The following is a 27,106-nucleotide window of genomic DNA, read 5'->3' as shown; positions in this document are numbered from 1 at the left end:
GTGAAGCAGAGACTGCCAGTGCCATTGCAGCTACGTTTTTATTCCCTGTGTCTGAGCCCTCGCCTCCCAGAACCTCAGTTTTCACATCTGTGAAATGGGGGTGGTGACAGGAGCCATCTGCAGGTTCCCGCGAGGCTCCAGGCGCCCAGAAGCCCTGGCCCGGCGGGGGCGGGCGGCCGGAGGGGCGGGGGCCCGGGGCCGGGCGGGGGGCGGGCGTGGGGCGGGCTGCGCAGCGGCGGGCCGGGCGGCAGAACTGCTCCCGCGTCACAGCGCCAGGCGCGGCGGGGAGATGCGGCTCCTGGCGCTGACGGCGGCCGTGCTGCTGGCGCGGGCTCCAGCCCCGGGTAAGCGCGGCGGGGCCAGGCGGCCCGGGGACCCTGCGGTTGGGGCGAGGGCGGCCGGTCCCTGGGAGGCCGGGGCTCGGGGCTTGGGCCTGGGCCGGGAGGCCCCGCCGCCTCCGGGCCGCCTCCTCCCGGTCCCCGTCGGCGCCCGTGGGCCCGGGGATGGCCGTCCCGGCGGCGGAGCTCGGCTGCGCCTCCCCAAGGTCCGGGATGCGGTGGCGCCCCTTCCTCCCTCCCCGTTCGGCCGGGCCCCCTAGCGCTCCGCGGAGACCCGCCGCAGCCCGCTTCCACTCCAGGGGCCAGGCCTCCGAGTGGAAGATGTGAGCAGGACCGTGCGAGCCCTAGTTTTAGTTTGTTTTCTATTTTCTTCCCAACATTCAGCACTGACAGCTGTTGGCAGGTTAGTCTGGGCAGCAACGTTAACTCTTGAGTTCCTCGGATCATCCCGGTCCGAAGGGGCTGGATGTGCGCAGGCGGCGGTTGGGGTCTGGGGACTTGTTGCGGGCGTTTTGCTATGACCAGGCCTGGGAAGAATGGGGATATGCGGCTGGATGAAGCGGAGACCTTTTACCAAAGCACCCTGCTTTAAGGGGCAGCCCCTACCCGCACTGATGGCTTTCATTTGGGGTTTCTGTGCCCACTTCTAAGTTGCTGAAGAATTTTTTCTCTTTATTCTCCCCAGAGCTGAAGGGGCTGTGCTGGCTAGAATACTACTACTACTAATAAATACATCCATGGCACTCACATTTCCTTGGGTGCTACAGTTAGTTATCTCATTTAATCACAGCAATGCTTCAAAGTAATAATGACAAAAATACATATTTTATATCCAACTACTTTGGGAACATTAACTCAGTTAAGCTTGCTTCTGGGGGTGTGCTATTATCATTACCCCCGTTTTATAGATGAGGAAGCTGAGGCCAGGTCCAGGAGTTGACTTGTTCCAAGTCACAAGGCTTATAAGTGGTGGACCTCAAAGGCTTATAAGATTTGAACCCAGGAAGCCTGGCTCTGGACTGCTCCTGCTGTCGAGGCTGTGATGCTGGGGTTTTGCAAGTTAAGGCGGCTGATGCACAGAGTTAGGTAATTTTCCAAGGGCCATCCAGTTACCAAATGCTGGAGCTGGCATTTGAGCCAGCATAGATCAGAGTCTGAGACGATGCGGCGGGGGTGGGGGGGTGGGGGGGTGGACTTGGATCACAGTGGCAAGAAACTTCTCCATTGTCTTTTGGCTACTGGTGCAGTGAGGTTTCCAGTGAACTTGAAATCTATCCTGTGGAAAATATTCCTTTCACAGTTGTCACTGTCTTTGCTGATGCTTACTGGAGGTTTGACTGAGATGGCTGGCCCAGAGCAGCTCTAATAACCAGCAACCAGTGTCATACATGGGGCACAGGGTTGTTCATCCCCAGAGTTCCATGACCAATTTCCTAATCGCAGGTGCTGTCGGAGAGGGTGCACCCCACAGAGTGGCTTTTGGGGGGTCAAGGTCATTCTCATGTTTCCAGGAGAGCTCAGGAGCCTTGAGAGCTGGAATTTGGGAACCTTCAGAGTCTACTCTGGCTGTGCCCAGGGCTCTATATTGAGGACAAGGCTATGTAATGACCCACCACCTGCCCTTAACTCTTCTAAGTGTTTCATCCTCAACCCCTTGTCAACACCCTCGATCCCCCAAAATGGAACCACTTTATGCATAAATCTGGACTCTAACTGCTGTGCTTCTCTACCTCCCATTTTTGGGGTGAAGTAGGACCTTAGGAATTACCTGGTCCCACCTTTCATTTTATAGAAAAGCAAACTGAGGGGCACAATATTTACCAAAGCCACGCTGTAGTTTCCATTGGTGGTGAGGCGTTGTCTCTGATGCCAGATGGCCTAGGTTTGGATTCTAGCTCTGCCACGTTCTGTGCAAGCTCGAGTAAGTGTCTTAGCCTCAGCCCTTTTGCCTGTAAAATGGGAATAAAGACAGTATGAGGATAAATTGAGAGATACATCAAAAGCGCTTAGAACAGTACTTGACCTAGAGCTGACACCCAGCAGATGTTAGCTTTCATCACTGGACAGGGCCACGTGTTTGTCCTGGATGAGAGCTATTTAAGGGCTTAATACAAATGCCTTACCCTATTGGCCGGGTATCACAGCACCTCTGCTCAGTAAACACAGGCTCCTAGTACCATAGACTTTTAAGTAATGCAGTTGTGTTTCTTTCAGAGATTTGTCATGAATTCAGATTATCCTTTTAATGAGAATGAGATTTTTCACTGCCAACTGGTACACACAATTTGCATTTCTTATCAACATAGGGGCTCCTGGCTCCCTGGAATGAGTGGGGGCGGTGCCTTCAGGACAGAGAAGCATGGGGCACAGAGCCACTTGCAGTTCACCAGCCAGGTGGGAACAGAGGGACTTCAGCCTGGTCACCTGTGTGCCGCAGGTGAGGCAGGTGCCTTGTTTTTGTTAGAAGTTCGACACTCCCCGACACCTGTACGTTGCTATACCCACTTCGAGATGAGTGTGTGTGTGTGTGTGTGTGGAGGGGGAGGAGACAAGAGAGAGGAGGAGGCTGAGTACCAGAAGAGTAGGCTGTGTACTACTTGGCTACACTGATGTCCTTTTCGGCTGTTTTCTAAACTCTTAGTCCTTTTCATGACATTATCCAAATGGGAACAAGATGATTAGACCCCATAAGTCGTATCCACAGAAACTTAGTGTTTCATGACAAGCAGAACAGCTACATATGTGTGGGATCCAGGGCAAAATGGAAATGCAGGACCCCTCCTGAAAAAAATTATTAAACTTTTAAGAGAGCCAGTGCAGCGATTAAATCAGGTTGGGTGGGTGTGTTGGGGAGGGGGGTGGCGGGGCGCTCCAGGCATCGGGCCCTGTAGACCATACGCCCAAGAAGCCCACCCTGCATCTAGGTCAGCGTGTGTGTCACTTTCTGTCATTCCCACCTGCCCTGCTCTCAGGGCATGCACAATTTTTATTGGTATTTTAGAGGGTTTTTTGGTTGTTCTTGTTGAAGCCTTATACCCACCATGAAAAGCACTATCCTGTTTTTGAGATGAGGAAACTGAGGCTCTGAGGGCCTCACTCCACATAGAACCAGGTTTTCAGCCTGGCTTTGTTGGATTCCTGCCCCTGGCTCTCCGCCCAGCCCTGCCACATCACTGGGAAGGCCCTGGACCCATATTGGTTCCCAGCCCATGGCGAGGGGGAGGCGGGGTGCAGGCACACCTTCCTACCAAGTCATGGGGCACGTGCTTATTGAAGGAGAAAGGTTCTCTGCTCAACCCTCTGTTTGGGTCCTTCTTTCCTGCCTGTGTGGTTATAGTCCTCTTTTAAGAGCTGGCCTTAGGGGCTCTGAGTGGGGTGGAAAGTCCCCTCCTGAGGTCTCTCTACAGACACGGTCACTGACTGTGCCACAATGTGGTGCACTTTACCAGAGGACACTGATCTTTCCACTTCCAGCCTGTGCCAGGTTCCTCCTGCCTCAGGGCCTTTGCACAGGTAGAACCATCTCGCGGCAAAATCGTTCTTCCTTGCTGCCCTGAATTTGTGCGATGAACTCTGACTCAGCCTTCAGCTCACAGTCACCTCTCCAGGGTCTTTTTCCTCCATGACCCATAGATGAGCTCAGAATCTCACCTTGATTTTCGTAAGCCCTACACCTTTGCTCTGTAGCATGTGACACTGCTTGTAGTCACATTCTCCCATGTCTTTTTCCCAAGGACCAGTGCCTTGCCTGCTGGACTCTCAGCACCACGAGGTTAAGGATGCCTCCTCACCCAGTGTCTGGCATGTGGCTGTTCTCAGAGAGCATGTGTTGGGGTGTAAGCTGGAGGAAGGTGGAGGTCGCTAAGGGCAGGGGTAGGCAATCTACGTTCCACTCCGTTCCCTGCAATGCAGGGTCAGAAAGCAGAAAACTAAGTTCTCCAGCCTAGAATGATGGCATCACTTCTCCCTCCTTAGCCAGGAGAGGGGCACTCTGCCCTGCCCAGGGCTGCTCCCTAACCTTACCGGTGTCAGGGGGTCTAGTGACACCCAGCCTCCCCTGTCTTATAGCTGGCTTGGACCACATTTGCTTGCCTTATCCCTCGGCCCCTCTGCTCTGGATGCTCTGTTATCAGAATTTTGTTTCTCACAGTTCTGGAGGCCAGAAGTCTGAGGTCAGTGTCTTGGCAGGTTGGTTTCTTCTGAGGGTTCTCTCTTTGGCCTGTAGACGGCTGTCTTCTCCCTGTGTCTTTACACGGTCTTTCCTCTACGTGTATCTGTGTCTTAATTCCCTCTTCTTATAAGGACACGGGTCACATTGGATTAGGGTCTACCCTAAGGGTCTCATCTTAACTTAGTTATCTCTTTAAAGGCTCTATCTCCAACACAGTCTCCTTCAGAGGTAGTAGGGATTAGATTCCAACATAAGAATTTCCCCGGGACTCTATTCAGCCCATAACAGGGGTATTTGCACTTCAGTAGGAGAACCATCCCTGGGCCATGTGTGAGCAAAGTATGGGGCCGAGGGCAGAGAGATGTGCTGGTAGAGAGAGAACGGGGTTCATCTGGGGGAGGTAGTTCAGTCCCTTCCCTTTCGTGGGAGCTGCTGACTTGGCCTGAGCTGCAGAAGAGGAAGAGTTACTAGTCTGCCTCCAGGATGGAATCTGGCCTCCCATGGGGACCGGAACACTTGGCACGTTCTCCTGGTTTCAGTCACTATAAATAATCCCTCCTTCATGCAGCGTTAATAGGAGGAGACTAGGGTGTGGGGTCCCGGCTGTGCTCTCATCCCATCCATGTTGTTTCAATTTCCTGCCTTCCCCAGCTCTCCCTGCCTCCAGTGGGGAGCCCTCGGGGGCGGGCGGAGCTGGACGTCAGTTCTGGAGGCCAGCTGCTCCAGCTCTGCTGCTCTCCGCCTGCCGACCCCCGGGTCGCTGTTGGAGTGGGGTCAGCCTAGTGTGCCCGGCTGTGTGCCTGTTGGCCAGGGAGCTCCAACCGTGGCTTGTGGGGACTTCAGACAGTATCCTGACATTTGGGGAAAGTGCTTTTGGGTGAATTTAACATGGCATATGGGTGCAGTGCTGGCCAGGTGGGTGATTTGCCTGGTGGAGGGGGGGATGACGACGACGACAGCGAGGGCACTTCCTCCTCTTTTGTCCTGTGACAGTGACTTGTGAGGACCGTGAGATTGTTAAGAGGGAGCTTGTGCCTTCGTTGGTTACATGTTGATCCTCATTCTCCAAGTCTCTCCCTCTGTGGCTTTGTCCTTTGTCCCTGTGAACCTAGAAGACCTCATTCTTGTCCACAAGGAGCTGAGGACCTTTTTCTTTGGAATTTACTTCCATCTGTTTTTTTTTTTTTTTTTTTTTTTTTTTTTTTTTTTGTCTTTTCTAGGGCTGCACTTGCGGCATATGGACATTCCCAGGCTAGGGGTCTCATCGGAGCTGTAGCCGTCAGCCTATGCCATAGCCACAGCAACTTGGGATCCGAGCCGCGTCTATGACCTACACCGCAGCTCACGGATCCTTAACCCACTGAATGAGGCCAGGGATCAAACCTGCAACCTCATGGTTCCTAGTCGGATTTGTTAACCACTGAGCCACAACGGGAACTCCCTTTTTTTCTTTCTTTTTAAATCATAACAGAAAACCAGTTACCGTATGGTAAGCTGGATAGTGACTCCCAAAGATGTCTGCACCCTGATCCCTGGATCTGTGAATATCACCTATGGCAAAAGGCCGTATAATTACATTATGGGTGTAATTGTTAAGGATCTTGGAGTATCCTGGTGGCCTGGAATTCAAGACATGAGGAAGAGAATGAAAGGAGAATGACCCTCAAGTCATATCTCTCAAGGTGATTGGTGTATTAAATCAGTGGTGGAAACCTCATATGAGGATGAGCTTATTGCCTGGAGTTCTATAATGAAGGATACTTTTTATGTCACACGGCCCCTCTCCATCGCAGTGCCCACGGGGTCTCACCTTGTTGACTCACAGCCTCTTCACAGTGGAAGGTCCAATCTCTCTTTCATCTTTCCTACTTGCTTACCTACGGCACTGACCAGAGTTCAAAGCTTTGGGTGACTCTGCCCTCAGGGCCCAAGTCCCTTCGTGTGACCAGAAGGTGGTGTCTGGGGGCTATTTATAATTCAAGGTGGCCTTGGGGACGCTTGATTGTGCTGTGGGGTGGGAGGGAATGGCGCTTCCTGGAGTTGTGCACTGGGCAGTGCAAGGCTGACGATGTAGGGTCTGGGGAGGACAGAGCCATGCTTGGACAGAAGGAGGCTCTGGGCATCCTGTCCTTTCAGGCTCTGCCTGTTTGGGGAGCTCCAGGGCTGCATGACTACACTGCACCATCCCTGGAGATGCCATGCAGTGAGTCTTCTGGGAGGAGGCCTCTGTGAGGGCAGTGGGGCTTTCTTGGACTTGGGGGGACATGGGGGTGACACTCTCAAAAGTCAGCTTGGGGCAGAACAGTGGCTGGGGAGGGGCAGCCCTAACTAGGAAACCAAAGGACAGGAGGTAGTGGACCAGGAAAGGACAGGAAGTAGCAGCCTTGGCTGGAATCCTGGGGCATCTTTTGGGTTGCTGGGAGAGTCTGGCACCCCTCCCTGCTCCTGGGCTTTATTCCTGCACTTTGGATCATGGTCCAAAGAGATTTAGAGCAGGAAGCTGAGACCCCCGTGCCATTCCAGCTCCCTGCTACTAGTTTAACACCCACCTAACCAGTACTGATAATCTGCCTTGTTATAGTTGAAATAGCTGACACAGCAAAAAGGGCTTAGAGAGGCTGCTCCTGGACCCACAGCATTGTCCACTCAGGGAGGTGATGAAAGTGAAGGGAGCAAGCCTTGGGGAGGCGGTGGCAGGGGAGGGGAGGATTGGATGAGAACTGGAAAGTTTTAAGAGATTGCAAAATTTCCAAATCTTTTTGTGAAATCTCTTGAATTTTAAATGTTAGCAACTAATTAGACATTTTTTAAAAGTGCTTCTGGACCAGGTGGTCAACAGCCTCGCACAAGAATGGGATCATCTCATAGATGAGGATATGGGGCCCCACAGCGGCCCCAGTCCACACCCCAATGAGGGCTCCTTTGAGAAGGCAGAGTGAGCATAGGGGTGGGGGTGGCCAGCCTCTCTGGCCGTGCAGATCACCTTGGCTCCTGGAGGGAAGATGCCCGGTATGTCCACCTGGGGAAAGGTGATGGCCTTCCTCATTTTCTTTCTTCCTTTTTTCTCTGCAGAGGTCTGTGGGGCCCTCAATGTCACCGTGTCTCCAGGACCCGTGGTTGACTATCTGGAAGGGGAAAATGCCACACTTCTCTGCCATGTCTCCCAGAAGAGACGGAAGGACAGCTTGCTGGCCGTGCGCTGGTTCTTCGCGCGCCCAGATGCCCAGGAGGTCCTGATGGTTAAGATGACCAAGCTCCGGATGGTGCAGTATTACGGGAACTTCAGCCGCAGCGCCTATCGGCAGAGGCTGCGCCTCCTCGAGCAGCGGCGCGGCACCCTCTACACGCTCTCTGTCCTGACCCTCCGGCCAGCGGATCAAGGGCACTACGTCTGTAAAGTCCAGGAAATCAGCAAGCACCGGAATAAGTGGACGGCCTGGTCCAACGGCTCCTCGGCAACAGAAATGAGAGGTAGGGGTGCATCCGCTCTCTGGGCAGAGGTGTCAGGGGATAGGTAGTGGGCGTCTCTCTGGCTGGCCAGCAGTCCCCAGATGGCTCTGCTGAGCTAGAGCACATCTTTTTATTTATTTAATTTCTCTTTCTTTTTTTTTTTTTCTCTCTTTTTTTTTTTTTTTTTTTTTTTTTTTTTTTTTTTTTTTTTTGAGGAGGGAGGGCTGCACCCGTGGCATATGGAGGTTCCCAGGCTAGGAGGTCGAGTCAGAGCCACAGCAACATAGACTCTGAGCCACGACTTCAACCTACACCACAGCTCATGGCAACCAATGCTGGATCCTTAACCATCGAGGCCAGGAATCGAACCCACATCCTCATAGATCCCAGTGGGGTTCATTAACTGCTGAGCCATGAAGGGAAATCCCTATTTATTTATTTTAACTCAGTGAATTTTATTCCATTTATCATTGTACAGCAGTCATCACAACCCAATTTTATAGCATTTCCATCCCAAACCCCCAGCCCATCCCCCCCACTCCCAACATGTCTCCTTTGGAAACCATACGTTTTTCAAAGTCTGTGAGACCGTGTCTGTTCTTCAAAGAAGTTCCTCATGTCCTTTTTTTAGATTCCACATATAAGTGGTAGCATAGCACGTTGGTGTCTCACTGTCTAACTTCACTCAGCATGAGAATTCCTGGGTCCATTAATGTTGCAGCAGATGCCATTATTTCATTCCTTTTTATGGCTGAGTAATATTAGAACACATCTTTTCAGCCTCTAAGGGCCACGGCCTATGAGCCAGGCCCTGGGAATGGGGTTAGCTGCTTGGGCTGACAGGTGTTGTAGATTCAAAAGGCAGGATGGAAATGATAAGTGTCCGGCCCATTGCGCCTGGCTTGTCCTTGGGCAAATCCTTTTTCGCAACTGAAAGATTGGACTGGCTGTGTCCCTCGCCTCCAGCTCTGGTCTACACAGCCTCGATCACTTTGCCTGGGTGCCGGGGGCAGGGCGGTGGGAATGCTGGGCGCCTGGGGCAGGAGGTACATGTTGGGAGGTCCTGATGCCTGATGTGAATTGCCAGGCTTCAGAGCAGGGTGGGGAGGTGGCTCTGATCCATCGTCCAGAGGAACTGATCCAAGCCCTATGCAGCAGCTCACTGAGAAATTCATTCAAAAGTGGGCAAGAGACCAGAGGCAGTCCTCTCTTCCTGGAGACAGATAGGCAGTGTGGGCGTGTTCTGGAACATCTTAGCTACCAAGTACCATATTAAGGGGTTATCTGGTTTTTTTGTTTGTTTTTTTTTTGTTGTTGTTGTGTTTTTTTTAACACAGATGTTCTATTCAAGAAGACACCTCTCACAATTTTAATGACTTGTTCTTGTGTACTAAAACCACGTCTTTGATTGCTTTGAATTTGATTTTGGTCTGGTAGACGATCAAGAGCATCACAGAGTAAAGATGATGATCCCAAGTGTGAAAAAGAATCTAATTTTCTTATGTACATGTCGTGTAATGTTAAAGGCGTCGGTGACGCTCTTTCGTTAAGCTTTTTTGAAGGAATGAAGCTCAGCTGTGAAAAGGAATTTTTTATATCCTATGTTCAATAATTTTCACGCATAGTCCAACTTCATTTGTCGTTAGAGTTCGCTTATTTTAATGTTCTTAAGCATAGAAGGATGCATTATCTGAAATGTTGTGCACTCTTTCTCCTTAAGCAAATTAATTCAAGAAAACAAATGACTGGTAATCTAAATATGTGTTTTGGCACAGAACATAGGAAAATACATTGAAGGACCACAGGCTGAGGAGGGAATCCATTCTGAATATCGCTTGGCTTTGAAATATAAGACCTATATAGGCCCTTTTAATTTTTATGTCCTAGTGTATTCTGGAGCCATGCACTAAAGCTCTTGGCAGTAACAACTATCTGCCGATTAGAACCGATACAAAAGTTCCCTATAGTCAAGCGAGTGCCGTCATCAGATGCATTATTTCATGTGCATCTACTTACAGTGAATGGAGCTGGATTCCTTCTAGAACATTTATTTGGATACATGCTGCAAAAACCAGAGGTGGTTCTTAAGACTTCACTAGTAATAATCTCTTTTTCTTGCTTGTTCTCCCTCCACTTCCCTTCTCCTCTTTCTTCCTTCTCTTTCTCCTGCTCCACCCCTTCCTCTTCCCTCTCTCGCTTCCCCTCCTCCCCTCCTCTAGCTTTTTTTCCCCCCACTGCCCTCCACATCCCTCAAATGGCTCACTTGGAAACATCTCAACCCCTGGGCACAGCGGAGCCTCCTTCACTGTGTGAGCTCTGCCTCAGGGCCTCCTGCTCCTCACCCTTCCTCAGCCTCTGGGCAGGGCCGTGCTTTTCAGAACGAAAGATTTCAAAGCTTTAGGAAGCAATGACCATACCATCTAGAAAGTCCCACTTAGGCTTCCAAGGCACTATGTCAACAGGGTTGAGGAGAGGTAACCCCAAGGAAATGGCTTGTGTAAGTTGGAGCATGGCCACCACAGCCTGGGGGCGCATGTGGAGGCCCAATTGTGTCCTCCTTGTGCCAGGCTGGGGACAGGGCCCCAGAACCAGCCTCCTGGGGTAGCTTTCCTGGCCCTTTGCCTTGCGCATCTCTAGGAGCCCTGTTTTGCTGCATCTCTGCTTCATGTTAGTGGTTGTTATATGGAAAAAAAACAACGCAATGAGGAGTTCTGTGGGTTGGAATATGAAATAGAAACTCTCAGAGGTGTTTTTGGAGTTTGTGTCTTTTCTCTGTTAGACCCCACAGTCCCTCTTTTGAAACATTCTCACGTGGCTCTTCCCCTTCCTACAGGCTTCTTAAGCCGACCACCGGCCAGGGGTGCTTCTCCTGGAGATTCTTTCAACACTACCCCCACCCCCTGCCCTTGACCGTGGACTGTTGGACTACTGTGTTCTCCTTCTTTCCATGTTCTTAATTCTTTTCATCTCAATGTTGCAAATGAACATTGACTCTTCCTGCTACATTTAGGGGTGGTTCCTGGCACAGAGCCAGTGTCATATGAGCATTGGCTCTTATTATTTATCCTGATTTCCATATGATGCTTGTCTTCTAGTGCAGAAATAATATAGCTTGGTTAGAGAAAGCATGGAAAAATAGCAAAAGGGTTTAAAGAAGAAAATATCTCCACCCAGGCATCACTTAACATTCAGTGTAAATCCTTGCAGTCATTTCTATGCAGGTAGAAATTCAAACCTAATTGTACTCATACTTTACTGTTTGTGACTGGCTTTTCTTATATTACGAAGTAATGTGTGCTTTCTCCCTTGTTGTTCAATATGTGTCCATAATGTAATTTTAATGGTGGAGTAATAGTCCTTGATGTGGATGGACCAAGGTTTATCTTACCGGTTGCCATTACTGGACATTTAAGTTATTCTAAATCCTTATAGTAAATCTCCACGAATGTCCCTGTCCTTAGAAGAAAGTCCTAGAAATGAGACCGTGGGGTCCAAAGGTATACTCGAGTTGATATGGACACAATTTAGATTGATGCAGCTTAAAGAGGTAAATTGACCTCTAAGTAGTTAATGAATTTGTGTTCCCACCAGCACTGAAAATGCCTTCTCCCCATGCATCTCCTATATAACATATACTTTTGGAGCAGGATGGGGAGAATGGCAATGATGGTGATGAGAATGAATGCTGGGATTACGGCCTGGTACACAGGTGACCCACAGCAAGGACTTGATGGATGAATGAAATGTCTGTGAGAGCCCCTCTTGCCAGGGATGACCTTGGAGTGGGCGTGGCTTAGAAGATGGGCGACCTCGCCTCTTTCCCTGGGTGTATCCCAGGTGTACCTCTTATTTGAAGTCCCTGGTCCATCCTTCCTCATCCATCAGGCTTTCTTTGTCCTCTCCAGCCCATGGAGAGCTCTCCTACCCAAGGCCTCCTGTTTTTAGCCCTGTTCACACAATGTTGTGTTCAGTCGACTGTTTTTGCAAGCTGCTGTGGTACAGGGTTGATGTAAAAAAAAAAAAAAATTCCACATAAAAAAGTCAGATGTAGAAACGACAATGTGGAAGTCTTTCACCTGCTCACATGCTAATACCCCTGGTTTCACTGCTATCCCCAGAGGGATTCATTTTTGGCAATTTGGTTTAGATCAAGTCTCTCTCCTACTGGCATGCATGCACACATACATATATTTTACATGTCCACACACATATTTTTTAATAACACCACACTTACTGCCTTATAAATATTGTTAATAAAATTTATATGTACTTTCTTGTAACTGATATTGTCTAGTGAGACAATACCAAACTGCATTCCGTCACTCCCCTAGTGATGAACACATAGGAAACATCTAACTTTTCATTAATACAACCAGTGCTTCAGTGAACATCCTTATACACATTTCCAAGTGTTTCTGTTGGTTAGATTCCTGGAAAGAGATTTGCTGGGCCTAAGGCTATGCGTATTTAAATTTTTAATAGACAATGCCAAAATGCTCTCCAAAAAGACTCTAAGATTTATTCTCTGACCGTCATTGCATGATAGTGTCTATTTCCCTGAAGCCTCATTAACAATGGATATTATTAATCTTTTCCATTATTTATCACAATGATGGGAAAAATAATATTTCATTGTTTTAATTTCGATTATTATATGCAATACAATTTAATTTCAATGATTGCATTCAATTATTAGTGAGGTTGAGCATATCTTTGTATGTTTATTGACTGTGTAAAAGTTCCTTCTGTGAATTACTGGTCCATAATCCTTGCCTATTTTTCAGTTGGTTGCTGCCTTTTTCATACATAAGTATTTATTTTTTTGATCATTAATTCTTTAGCTTTTATATACGGTACAATTTTTCTTCCTATTAATTACTTATCATTATACTTCATTTATGTTTTCCTTTACCATATAGATATTTTGCATTTTCAGGATATTCGTTTAGCTAAAATGGCCATTTTTTTCTTTATGGTATTCCTTTTTCCGGTGGTATTTTTTATGGGGATAGATCAAATCTGTATTTGATAGATCGTGCATGGTACCTTGGTTTTGTGTCTTACTTTGGAAGGTATTTCCCACCCCGAGCTTATAAAAGGGTTTTCCATAGTTTTCTTTAACATTTTTTTAAAGTAAAAGAAAGTTTTACTCCTTTATCTTTTTGGAATCCATCTTTATATAAAGTGTGTAGTAGCTAATTTATATTTTGTTTCCAAATGGCTCTCCTGGTATCCCCACATTATCCATTGAAGAGATAAAATTTCCCTACGTTGTAATGCTACATTTTTCATAAGCTAAATCCCTATATTTGGAACTAAACTCTGAATACCTCATCAATGTAACACTATTTTAATTATTTTAGAATATGGCAAGTCTCTTTATTTTTTCTTCAAATCAACATCTGGGCTATTCTTTTTTTTTTTCTTTTTTTCTTTTTTTCTTTTTGGGGCATATGGAGGTTCCCAGGCTAGGGGTCCAATCAAAGTTGTAGCTGTCTACCTACGCCACAGCCACAGCAACGCAGGATCCGAGCCGTGTCTGTGACCTACACTGCAGCTCACAGCAATGCCAGATAATTAACCCACTGAGCAAGGTCAGGGATCAAACCTGCGTCCTCATGGATGCTAGTTGGGTTTGTTTACCGCTGAGCCATGACGGGAACTCCTGGTCTGTTCTTACATATTTAGTTTACACTGGGGGAAAGGACTCTCAGGCAGTGTTGGAGAGTCAACCGGAGGCCCTCCATGGAGATGCACAGCTGCGGCGTGATGTGGCAGCACATGCAGCCCGTGTTATTTCCACCCGTGTCCAAGTTATCTGGTGTCCTGAGAAGGACGTTGGTTGTGTCCTGTGTACTGTGCTGGGGAGACACTAAGTGGACCACACGATCTGTGTGGGGAGCCTCATTTCCAGAGATATAGAGTCAATCTAGAGAAGAGTAGCAAACACGAGGAGGAAGTGAGCAGCAACCTTCAGAGGTATGGTCAGTTCCACCGAGGAAGCTTTGCTCAGCAAAGACCTTGCATTGGAAAATAGGAAGCACTACAGTGTTCTTCAGAGCTAGGTGGATTCACTTCTCCCTCACTGCGGGCATTTTATGGAGCACCTTCTCTGCACCTCGCTATGCTGGAAACTTGGGGACACATGGGCCCATCTGTCTATAGGGGTGGCAGATATACAAACAAATAGAATGTTATGTTAAGGGCAGTGATACAGGGGTACACGGGGCATGTGCCAATGACAAGAGGGCCCCTTAGGATAAGGGAGGAGGCAATGCTTGAGCTGACACTGGCTGTTTAGGTAGGGCAGGGAGCAAAAGGGGGCAGCATTTCAGTAGGTGGGGGACCCTGCAGCAGGTCCGGACTGCTGGAGCCAGAACTGGGTGGTGGGGGTGGTGATGGCAATGGATTACTAAGGGAGACAGGCAGGGCTGATGGGAGAGAGGCTTATACTGAATATTAAGGAATTTATGCTTGATTTTATAGGCCAGTGGTCTCAACTTTGCCCAAAGATAAGAATCACCAGGGCCATTGTTAACATGCAGATTCCCGGCATCTGCCCAGGAGATTCTAGTCTATTAAATCTGGGTTGGAATTTGCATACATAACATCCAGTCTCTGTGACTCCATCCTGGAGTACGTTGGGGAATCTCTGTTTTGTTCCTTGGAGAGCCTGTGAAGCATTTAAAGTCTTTTGACAGACCCCTCTGTTGGCTGCTTGGGACATGGATTTGGGAGGAGGGGGACCAGACTACAGGGTGAAGAGGCAGTTTTTTGTCGTTTCCCAGGCTTGAAGTGAGGCCATATTTGGAAGTAGCAATGGAGAGGCATTAGAGGTCAAAAAGTCCTGGATCTCTGGATGTGGGCACAGGGGACAGCTGTGGGATGACACCCAGGAGTCCAACTCAGTGTGTGGTGCCTGCAACTGACAAAGGGAATGCAAGAGATGGCGTTGGTCCACAGGGGGACCAAGAGGGAGGTGGCTGGAAGCCAGCCTGCAATGATGTCCCGTAAGAACACGGAAACCTGAAGCTGAAGCTCCCATCTGATCTGGCCAGTGAGAACTGATCCCAAGTCAGGCAGGTGAGCCCATGGGGGTGTTAATTTCCCCAAGGGGCGGGGGCCAAGGGTGGACCCCTGGAAAATGCCAATATCTGGGGCAGCAGTTGACCTCTCTTGGCTTGGCATCTGGAATGGGCCCCTCTGGGCCAGCCCACTGGCTATCTGGAAAAGACAAAGTGTATTCAGTGGCGAGCAGCACTGGAGGGTGAAGAAGATGAAGCAGCTCTTTCCCAGGAGCCCAGAAGGTCCACCTGTGGGAAATCCAGAGGAGCGCAGTCTTCCAGGCAGGGATGAGCTGCATTGACCTTGATCCTTGCAGCCTGGTGAGCCCTGTGTCCTCCTTTCTGATGACAGTCATCTCTAGATGACAGCTTCTGCTCATTCATCATGAGCAGGTGAGATGCAGGTATGGGTCTCTCCACAGGCAAGACCTGAAGAAGTGACCTGAATGGTATGGCCCCGCCGGACCCCAGGATTAGGGAGGAGGTCAGGTCCGGAGTGCCCTGTGCCCAGCACTGCACAAGGCTGGTGGAACAGGGAAGTCAGGATGGAAATAAAATGAGTACTGGCATAGGTTCGGGATAATTTCCAACAGGAAGATGAAGCTGCCAGGCGAGGTCTCTCTTTAAGGGGGGGCCTTATTTCTATTTGGGGTGTCAGGATTTTCTGAGTTGGAGGCCTCTAGGTAGACCAGTGCAAAGTTTTCCAAATGTTTTTGTTCCTTTAGGCCAAAAGAAATAACTAACAGTTTTGCTTTTTCTGCAGTCGGGTCCAACAACTTAAAATAAGAATTTCTAACTAAACGCTGAGAGCCCAACACATTCCTAGACATGGAGACAATCTATTCTCTTTGGGGTAAAATCCAGGATCACTTTTGAATGGAGGCGAAGAGTTGATATTTTAGGGGGCCCACATCTCTCCTATAGGTGCAAAATAATGTGTAGCCACTTGTGGTCAACCTCTTGGCATATTTTGATACTTTCTGAAGAAGTTTGCTTTACTCTGAATTTCAGACTCAAAGGTAGCATCTGACCCTGTGTTTTCTCTCCACACTCAGCATTGACTGGAACTTGCTGGGCATCAGGCTTGCTTGGCATATTTTGATACTTTCTGAAGAAGTTTGCTTTACTCTGAATTTCAGACACAAAGGTAGCATCTGACCCTGTGTTTTCTCTCCACACTCAGCATTGACTGGAACTTGCTGGGCATCAGGCTTGCAGTTTATCAATTAGGTTCCGCCGTCTTCCTTGTGCTGGGCCCACAGGTCCCACTGCCTCTCCACACGCCCCTCACCCTGTCTAGCCCACGTCCCAGCATCCAGGCATTTGCGGTTGTGTTTTGTGCCTCTTTCTTTAGTAATCCCATGGCTTCCCTTTGCTGCCTCTGCTCCCCAAGCTTTGGGAGTCTCCCCACCTTCATGCCTTTTCCATCCTGCTTGATGCTTCTGATACTGCCACAGTGTCCTCTTTGGGCACTGAATGGGCCTGGTCCTTCCCAGGATACTCACACCCGGGAGAGTTCTAAGCACGAGGACAGCCCCTGGGGGGTGGGGGATGAAGGGGGTGTCCTGGACTAGCTCCTAAACCTGGATTTTCTTAAGAAGAAGATGAAGCCTGAGGGTCCCTGGGGCTCCAGGCCAAGGGCAGGCCCTGGCCTGTTCCTGGGTGCCATGTGTCCCTAATAGTTGTTGAGCTTCGATATGGGCCCGTTATGGGGCTCTGCCCAAGGGCCCTTTGCTCCAGGGAGTGTGAGACCCTGGGGTTCTCAAGAGCGATGTTGTCATTCATCTCGGGCTTTTGCTCTTAGGGTTACAACAGTTTCCATTCTTGGTTCCCCAGACCTCATTACAAATCATCCTCAATGGCTTTTCAGCCCAGTTCTGCCCCCCACAGACTCAGAAGCAGTCTCATATTTGGAGTAGAATTGAATCCCCATTATTCCAGACGGAGAGAATAATTTTCATCAACAGTGAGAATGCTAATAATATAAGCAATTTGCAAAGGCTTCCTCCTGCAATTTAAACAGTATATCAGTCTAACCCCAAATAATATATTTTAACAAAACCAAATTGTTATTTAATTTAAGATTCTATAAGCAAGCTTTAAATGTGAGGAGTGGACAAAGCAAATGGAAAACTGTATACCCTGAAAGTATTTGAGGGCAAAGATGAAATTAGAGTTTCTTATCTATTTAACCCCAAAATGTTAGAGGGAATTTCTTGATTGAATCTGAAAGTACTACTGCAAGGAACTGATGTTTCAGGTTTCAGTGGAAGAAATTAAATAATGCCTTTTTCTCCAGACAGTGGAACAGATAATTAGGAACGAGATTAACTAAATATTTAGTGCTACTGCTTAATTAAGTAAGCTCACATCATGATGTTTCATGTGTTCACGGGTCCAGACTCAAAGGGAACAAATTGATAACCAGAATGTAATTTAAACACCATTGCAAACAATTCTTCATCGTACCTCCCCTCATTTTTTTTTTTTTTGTCTTTTTTTTTGCCTTATCTAGGGCCGATCCCATGGCATATGGAGGTTCCCAGGCTAGGGGTCTAATCGGAGCTGTAGCTGCTGGCCTATGCCAGAGCCACAGCAATGCGGGATCCGAGCCTCGTCTGCGACCTATACCACAGCTCACCACAATGCCTGATCGTTAACCCACTGAGCAAGGGCAGGGATCGAACCCACAACCTCATGGTTCCTAGTCGGATTCGTTAATCACTGCACCACGATGGGAACTCCGTCTCCCCTCATTTTGACTGCTATGGTCTTAGAAGAATTTAAGAGATTGAACTTGGCAACATGTATGAAGTCCCAGTTTATGAGCCTGTGATCCCTGTTGTTTGCCCAAAGAGAGCTGCACATGGAGGGGTTTGATCCCTGCCCTTCTGGGTCCCTAACCTCACAGTCTGGAGGAGGAGACATCTGTCCATGTGGGCATAGATTTGCTAGACATTATTGATATAGTTGATCAAAAGAGAGAATGGAAGGACCATATAAGAGGGTAATGCTGGCATGGGAATAAGGGAGAAACAAGGTCACGTTCTTAAGGGAATACGAGAAGGCCACCTGGAGGATGTGGCATGCTGCTGGGGCTGCAGGGTGCGAAGGGCTGTGACAGCCATGGGCCATATCATGTAAGGAGATGAAACAGCCAGAGCAAAGGTATGGACAAGGGAGAAGAGGTATTTGCAAGTAACTTAATGGATCTGTTTGTTTGTTTTTTTAGGGCCACATCCATGGCATATGGAGGTTCCCAGGCTAGGGGTTGAATGGGAGCTACAGCTGCTGGCCTATGCCACAGCCACAGCAATGAAGGATCCAAGCCACGTCTTCATCCTATACCACAGGTCCCAGCAATGCTGGATCCCCGACCCACTGAGTAAGGCCAGGGATCTTCATGGATACTAGCCGGTTTGTTTCCTCTGTGCCACAACGTGAACTCCTTAATGCATCCTTGTGATTGGGAAGGGCTGAGGTGGACAGTGATAAGAGGAAAGCTTGGCATAGTGGACCTGGCCAGGGACCTTGACTCTAGGGACCCTGCCAGTTGTTTCTTAAATGCACGTACATGCCTGATGCAGTGCATGGTATAGAGAAGGGCCTCGTAATGAATTTTGTAGATGAGGGACAATGAGTGAGCCATATGTTTTGGTAAAATGCCATTAGTGGCAACAAGGAGTAGAAGGTGATACCACAAGATTGATACATAGTTCTCTCCTGGAGTTGTGTCTGGAGAAGCCCAGTTACCAAGCCCCAAGTCTTAATATTTCCTAACCACTACCTGGGGACATACACATGGCCTTTGTATTCTGTAGCTGATTCCATCTCAGAGGGCCAAGTTCTTGTCCAACTGCCTTGTCAATGGGAAGTCTATTTAATATGGCTTTTCATTTGCTCTTTTGCTTTGTTTTCTCGAATTCGTCTTAGAATGAATGCAAAGGAAAGAGTGGCTTAAAATAGAGCTGGAGCTTTTCTGTTTCTCATCAGCTGCTCCATCAGTGCAGGTCACTCAGAGGTCCTACTCATATACATGGCTTTGTCCAAGTCCCAAGAGAGACTGCCTTTGGCCAGAGTCTTGGAAGAGCAAGGAGGAAAGGAAGTGATAGGCAAACTTCTGAGAGCAGAAACAGAGAAGGTCTCTGTGTCTCTCTGGGTTGTAGTTGCCATCCCTGAGAACTGATCCAGTTATAAATAGTGGGGACATTGCTCCATTTAGTTTTTGTCCTTGGGAAACTATCTCATCATTGAATAAGAAGGGACAGTGAACTGAGAATATTAATTTTTGAATATGAAGCAAAGGTGTTGACTCATCTTTATTTTATTTAAGAGTCTTGTGCATATTTCATATCACCAACCTCTTCTGGTCCCTATAGGTTTTCCTCTCCCACTGACCTGTGCAGAGTGCTGTCTTAAGAAACTGAGGCAGGGTGCGTCTACTCTCTAGATTTCTACGCCACCCCTGGGTGCAAATTAGCAAGGTCTGCATGCCAGAGCCACTCTCCTTTCAACTCAAAAGAACTTAAGGATTATCTTTTGCGTAAGGTCTCCGGGCTTCCTGCCTCCATTCTGTAAGAAGTTGAGAATTCAGAGGCCATAAAATAAAGCATGACAGACCCAAAGCATGCAGCTCCAAGGTTAGAACACTGCATAGATGTCAGCCTTGAAGGCCTGGTGAGCTAGTGCATTCTCACTGCTTCTGAGGCAGGTCTTCTGTGTGAAGGAAGGGGCTGGATGGGACAGGGTCCCCTACCCTGGACTTACTGTCCACAATTGGAAGCTGGTCCTAGCACCAAGTTCTCTTTGGGAAGCTGTGACCCATCAACACATTCCATTCATTCGTTGGTTGAAAGTAACTCTGACTTGTTATGGGCCAAGAAGGATTCCAGGAAATGAAAACAGATGCCATTCCAGCCCCCATGGCACTTCCCTTCAGCTGGGGGGGCGGCCATTGAATGGGACGAGTGAGTAAAGGGTGGTGAGGCATCCGAAAGCAATGCATTCACCAGGGAGAGAGGGTATGAAATATTCGATAACGGTTGGAGGAAGCCTTATCTGACTCAAAATGTCTCCACTTTTCACGTTTGAGTCAGCCACTTGGGGAGACACATCAGCCCTTATAGACAGTCTGCTCTTTTGAAAATAACTGTCTTGAAAGCTGTGTTCTTCACCTTGCATTTCTAGGTGCTGAGACATGTTATTAAGGGGCCCCTTTGGAGTCCTTTGTAAACAACACTTGTGTGATGGGCTTATGCCTTGGGTTTTGCTGTTATTCTTGTTTTGCCTGGACTAGATTGAAGATCACTGGTTTAGGTTTGAGTCCTGGACCCTAAGCTGGGCTGGACAGGAGACTAAGGCCCAGAGCTTGGCTCCTCATGGCTTGAATCCCCCCTCCCATGTCTCTTGGGACTCGGTGCCCACCTCTCTCTGTACAAGGAATGTGTGAGGCAGGGCTTCTTCATGTGGGGTCCTGAGACCTCAAGCCTCAGAAATTCCATGACTTTGCGCTTCCTAATCATGCAGATTCCCAGCTGCGCATCCCCCTCCCCGTTCCTTGAACCAGCTCAGAGGCAATGCCTGGGAATCTCCATCTTAGCCAAAGGGCCAATGACTATTCTTGCACAATAAAGTTTTAGACATTTTGGTCTTTGGGTACTCGGTGAAGGCAACACCCTTTATACTCAAGCTCTGTAGCATCCTGGAGAGCACATCAGCCCAGCTCGGCCAGCTGTGGAAACGGGAAGGTGGAGGCCTATCTTGCAAACGCAGGGCCAGTCTTTCCTGCCTCCTTGCCACTGCTCCCTGTGGCCTCCCCTCTCCTCTCTCTTTTCCAGGACCCTCCCTACACTCCAATCCATTGATATCTGCCTTCTGGAAGGCGTTCTGTGTCAGAAACGTGCCCCTTCTTTGGATGTGCCCCTTCCTGTGGTGGCAGTTTAAGCTCCTTTAATTATAGGATTCTTTTGTTAAAGGAATTGGAGGCCCAAGCAAGCAGGTGGGAAAGAATATCCCAGGGCCTCTAAATATCGTTGAGCCAGCTGCTCTGTGGATAACAGGGGGTCAGTCCTTCAGTGCAGGTTCAGATAAAAGTGTCTGTGTCATCAGTGACAGGAGACCTACCATTGCCAAGGCAGTGACAGGAGACTGGGAAGGGAAGTTGGGCGGGGGGGTCCCCTCAGCCCAGAGGGCACTGTCACAGGGTCTGGGTGTGAACTCAGGGAACACAATCTCCCGCAGCCTATGAAACACACACTTCCCAGAGGAGTTGGCGGGATGTTCTGTCCAAGTCAGAAATCGGGGTCTCAGTTTTCATACCTCTGTGTGACAGTTTCCCCACAGGTCCCAGCCAAGGGGGTTTGACTAAGATTCTTTCTTCCCAACCTGCTTTCTCCAGACTGATAGAATCAGTTTGTCTCAGTGCCTCTGGCCTGTGCTCTGCCAGACTTTGATCCTTCGGCTGCTTTCAGCTGGCCCTTCCCAGAGGGCTGAGATGTGGCAGCTCTCAAAACCTACCCCTTCTTAGATTTCATCTGATTCTGCTCCCTTGGGGAGGGGCCCCAGGGCAGCCTGCCACTCAGTCATCTGGGCCACCACCTCATCAGGTCAGCCAGGCTTGCCCACTGGGAGCTGGGTCCCCAGGAAATTACAAAGTGGTCAATGGGTCGGTTGATGACTTAGTTTTGAGTGCTCTTTACTTCCTTCCCTTTTATCCTGCGAGCCCGTGTCGACAGATAAATGGGCACAGGAGTCAGAAATCAAAGAGCCCGCTTTGTTTCTGATAAAGCTCTACTGAGAACAGTGGCTTGGTGCTGAGGCCAACTGGGGCTTCCTTCTGCTTCCCTGATCAGTTGCACCACCCTCCTCCCAGGCCCCGCCCCCTATGGGGGAAGGTGGTCCTTGTACTGCCCTCTCTCAAGGACCCCTGCATGCAGGAAGGATGGAAGAGGCAAGGCTCACCTGGAAGCAGGACTGGCCTCACCCCCAGCACCTGGGGTAATGAACTTTCCCACGGGGTGCACACTGCCCACCCCCACATTAGCTCTTGGCTGAGAGGCTGGGCTCAGAGCACAGGGCAAGACAGAGGCCACCTTGAGCAGGTTGCTGGCCACCTTTCTGTCACTCAGAGGGCAGCATATCAGATACACATAACAAAGATAGTAAGAAGGGTGGTAGAGGGGAGAGTGCGGGGAGAGTCAGGCAAGGGTACTCCAGTCATGCTCCCTGCTGGGGAGGGACGGACGTCCCATTCTTCTTCCCCACCTTGGAAACCCAAGCACAGAGGAGTAGGATCCCCTGCCTGCCATCAGGACCCTACATAATGTCCATTGGTTAAAAGGCTGGCTGGGAGTTCCCATCATGGCACAGTGGAAATGAATCCGACTAGGAGCCAGGAAGTTTAGGGTTCCATCCCTGGCCTCACTCATGGGTTAAAGATCTGGCATTTCCATAAGCTGTGGTATAGGTCGCAGACATGGCTTGGACCTGGCCTGCTGTGGCTGTGGCATAGACTGGCAGCTGTAACTCTGATTAGACCCCTAGCCTGAGAACTTCCGTATGCCACGGGTATGGCCCTAAAAAAGCAAAAAAAAAAAAAAAAAATTTAAATTTAAATTAAAAAAAAAAATGCTGGCTGAATGCATGTGACTCCATAATCTTTGAGGAATGAGGCTGAGCACTGGCTCAATCACGGGTAGCTGCCAGAAGGTAAGGACTTTCTGCTCCCCTGAGCTGATGCTTAGAAGAACCAGGACTGTGGGGAAGAAAGGCTGCTTGTTCCTTTCTTCCCAGTTGTCTGGGACTACAGCTGGACCACGAGGTGAGGCAAACACAATTGAAAGTGATCAATAAAAGGCCACAGCCTTCTGATGGCTAAACTCATTGGATACCTTTGTAAATGCTCTTCGATTAAGAAATTTGCATTTTATTTCAGAAAGCCTTTGACCAAAATTAATGATTTTTCCATTGGAAAATTTGCCACCCTCTCCTCGGTCGAGCAAAATGTTTCCTTGAAACCTTTCATTCTCTTCCATCCTGGCTACCCAGCAGTGGCTCTTCCACTCAGTGACCCCAGGGTGATCATGGTAAATCTATGTCTGCCCTGGAGAGCTGCGCCATGGGGGAAAGTGCGCTAATACAGTCGATGGACCTGCTGCTTGTCCATTATAAAGCCCTGACCACGTCCCGCAATGTGTTTCCTTATGGTCTGTGGACTCAGGCATGTGGCTTGAGTATGTATCACATTCGCTTTGAGATAGCATGGGATTAGCAGCTGAAACAAGAGAGCTTTGGCTTCTTGGGAAAACTTCTAAAGCTTTGGCAGAGTTCATGTAAAAAATTTTTCTTTCTTGCAGGAACAGATAAGATTATGACCAGTGTTGCTGATCATCCTATGCCAAACAAAGTTTCTGTGCTTTCCTGTAAAGGAGCTGCACTGGAGAGAAATGAGAACCATCCATGAGTTCCTTGGCTTTGAATCCCAGTTTGTGAGCTCTTTCAGCACCCATCTCTATGAGTTCAGTGGGGAGCCCTTGTTACCTTCTGTCCCACATAAGGCAAAGAGAATTGTAATTGGACTAAATCAAAGGCCCACAATTTCTGGATGGAAGATGAATCAAAGGTGGTCCAAAGGCACTTGCGTTTGCAAGAATGGGAGCAGTCCTTCTGAGTTGCAGACATTTAGCCACGAGGGCAGGGGGCTCTTTCTTATGGACCATTTGGACAACTGAAGAGCCGCACTGTGAGGCAAAGGGCTGACAGCAAAGGGCCCTGCTAGAATTCAGTGTGGGAATTAAAACAGTGAATAAAATAGACTCGATCCCTGTCTTATGGAGCTAACATCCTTGTGGATAAAAGTGACTCGCTTGGTCTCAGGCACTGTCCTGGGTACCTCACATGTATTGACCCATCCAGTCCTCACACTCACCCTGAGCACAGGGACTTATTATCATCCCTGCATAACAGATAGGGAAACTCAGGCACTGGAGAGTTAAAATGACTGGCCCAAGGTCACATAAGCAGCAAATGGCAACTTAGTAATCTCAGACTTTCAAGTGCATATGATTCACCCAGGGAGTCTGGGTTGTAAAGCAGCTTCTGACCTGGTAGATCTGGGTTGGGGCTTCTGCAATCCTGCACTTTTGACAAACTCCCAGATGACCCTGATGCTGCTGGCCCATGGTCCACACTTGGAGTAGTAAGGCTCTGGTCCATGATTGGCAACCCTGATCTCCTGAAAACTAAGGTCCTCGGAGATCCATTTCCTTCTCACTTTGGTGTTGTCTTCATTAGGAGTCTGTGGTTCTCCTAGCCTAGGCTCAATTGGTTGGAGTTGAAAACCTTTTCAAGCTAATTCAGAAGAGAGGTGGGGGATGTTTTAAGGACACAGAGCTCATGGAATGCAAGCCTAGCAAATAACACATCGGCCTTCTTGGTACCCAAAGGGCCATCAAGATCGAGGCCTCTCACCTCCACTTTCTCCTGAAGATTCTGCCCTCTGTTCCATTCAGCTCACCTGTTTTCCAAATGTGGCTGCCCATCCCAAAGTCCGCAGGCTTTTTCAACCCCAGGGCCTACAACCACTAGATATGCTCTGTTTCTTAGCTTAAATTCTTGAAGGGAGCATCTGACTAGTTGCTCTGGAAGTAAGCAGATTACAGGGGCTCTGAGTACACAATAAGCAGGCACATTAAGCAGGAAGGATGACGGACAAATTGTCTGACGTATCTACCATCACATACAAGACCAAATATCCACTAAGAGTTCATTCCTGGTTGTCTAGATTGCTTCCTTTGTGGGACCAAAGAAATAGATCATTCATTTATTTCCTGGACACCTACCAGCTGCCAGACAGTGTGCCAAAAGATGGTGATATGGAGGTAAAAGCTTCCAGTTTTAAGGAATGTAACCAGCTTCTGGTTTTAAGGAATCTAGGTTCCAATGAGAAAGGTGTTCTTTTCCACTGAGGTCAGACTAGCTTGTAGCAGAGCGAAGCCCTCCTTCTGAGAACAATTAGAGAAGCTGAAAAAAAAAATCTATATCTCAGCTTTCCTAATTACTTATTTATATTTCATAAATATATTTGTGTTACATAATTACACAATTATATATATGCATATATATTTCAACTGTCTTAATTGTTCTCTGAAGGACTACCTAGATTGATATTGTACAGAGAAGCACAGTGAGTGAGCTCAATTTCAGAGACACCTAAGTCTAAGAAATTCAACCATTCTTAAGCAGCACTTGTTGACAAAAGTTATGCAGAGAGTGACAAATCAGGTTTTTTAGGAGCCGAGCGGAGCTTCTGGCAGTTCTAACAGTGAGATGAAAATTGGAAGGGCTGTGATAAATACCTGAGGCTTTCTCCTGGGGATACCTGAAGTAAGGGCAAATCCGAGATAGACTATGCCCTATAAAAACTAAAACCCAGCTTCTAAATAGTTCAAACCGTCATTGGATTAGATGGTCATCCCCCTACTCTAGTTTCCTACCAGGAAAATAAAATTTTATCTAGAGTCCATGATATTCCATATACCATGTCTGGCATTCAATTAAAAAAAATTATCAGGGAGTTCCCATCGTGGCACAGTGGTTAACGAATCCGACTAGGAACCATGAGGTTGTGGGTTCGATCCTTGGCCTTGCTCAGTGGGTTTAGGATCCAGTGTTGTCATGAGCTGTGGTGTACGTTGCAGACGTAGCTTGGATCCCGTGTTGCTGTGGCTCTGGTGTAGGCCAGTGGCTACAGCTCCAATTAGACCCCTAGCCTGGGAACCTCCATATGCTGCAGAAGCGGCCCAAGAAATGGCAAAAAGACAAAAAAAAAAAAAATTATCAGGCTTGTCAAGGGACAAGATCAAAAACATAACAGAAATAAGCCTATGGGTGATGCATATGTGGAAGTTATCAGACATGTATGTTAAAACAATATATGATTGAAAAAATAGATGACATGCTGGAGATATTCACTGGAGAGCCAGAATATTTAGGAAAGAATTAAAAAGATGATCTATAACTGAAAAAGAAACATTAATGAAATGTTAAACTTAATAGGTGGGTTTAACAGCAGGCTAGACACAGGTGAAGAGAAGATTAGTGATCTGTGTGGCAGATCAGTAGGAAATGCCCAGTGCAAGTGCTGGAGAAAAATAAAAATGGACAATTCCGAATTGGAATCCATGACAATAATAACATAATTATTATTATATTATTATATCTCTTTGTGGGAGAGGCAGTAAGTCAAGTTAAAATTTCAGATCATCTTTGCCATATTCCTTACCTCTCATGTTGATGTAATTTTTATTCCAACCACCTTTGTCTTTTTATTTGGGCTCCAGATTCTCCTCTCCAGAGCTCTTTGTTGTGGTAGTCACTGACCTCGTGTAGCTATTTAAATTTAAACGAGGAGTTCCCTTTGGGGCTCAGTGGAAATGAATTCATCCAATATCCATGAGGATGCAGGTTTGATCCCTGGCCTCGATCAGTGGGTCAGGGATCTGGCATTGCCGTGAACTGTGGTGTCGGTCACAGATGTGGCTAGGATCCTGCATTACTATGGCTGTGATGTAGGCCAGCAGCTGCAGCTCTGATTTGACCCCTAGCCCAGGAAGTTCCATATGTTGCAAAAGCAGCCCTAAAGCAAAACAAACAAACAAAAGGCAAAAAAAAAAAAAAATTAAATTAATTAAAATGAAATACAATTACAAGCTCAGTTCCTTAGTCCCATGTGGACAAGCCGCGTTTCACATGCTCGGTGTGCAGTGCAGACATAGAACATTTCCATCATCTCAGAAAGTTCTGTTGGACAATATTCTCATTCCCTGGCATTTTTCATTTTTCCATCAGGTTAATTTTTAGATTTTTGCCTCAGATTATGTTATCCCCATGCATGGAACCTTTCCATGATTCCAGACTCTTTAGTATGAAGTTCAAGGTTTAACCCAGTGCGACTCAATTCTGTTTCCCTGACTGTTGAAAGCAGGCGCAGGGAATTCAGGGCTCAACCACTGATGGATAGTAGACAAAATACTCTCAAAATCAGATGCCTGCTGCTGTGTGACCGACTTACATGGAGAATGGTG

The 27,106-nt window shown here is 47.9% G+C and overlaps 1 protein-coding gene across 11 annotated transcripts in view; it reads left to right on the top strand.

Annotated features, from left to right (window-relative positions):
• Window positions 1-263: 263 nt before the first annotated feature.
• The window catches only part of VSTM4 (V-set and transmembrane domain containing 4), a 163,326-nt gene continuing 136,483 nt past the window's right edge, over window positions 264-27,106 (top strand). For all 11 annotated transcript variants that reach the window (XR_014827514.1, XR_014827516.1, XR_014827515.1 and 8 more), the window contains exons 1-2: window positions 264-344; window positions 7,582-7,980. Coding sequence is in view for 8 of the 11 variants with exons in the window: in XM_084996636.1 (XP_084852762.1) it covers window positions 290-344; window positions 7,582-7,980 (454 nt within the window). In the remaining 3 variants the exon portion in view is untranslated. The remainder of the gene's footprint in view (window positions 345-7,581; window positions 7,981-27,106) is intronic.

This window comes from Sus scrofa, chromosome 14 (genome assembly GCF_054392235.1).
Source record: "Sus scrofa isolate SSC_HxYL_T2T_F1_AM1 chromosome 14, Sscrofa_HxYL_maternal_Yorkshire_Landrace_v2.0, whole genome shotgun sequence".
NCBI classification, from domain to species: Eukaryota; Metazoa; Chordata; class Mammalia; order Artiodactyla; family Suidae; genus Sus; species Sus scrofa.
Note: the sequence above shows the minus strand (reverse complement) of the source record. Positions and strands in the feature narration are given on the sequence as shown.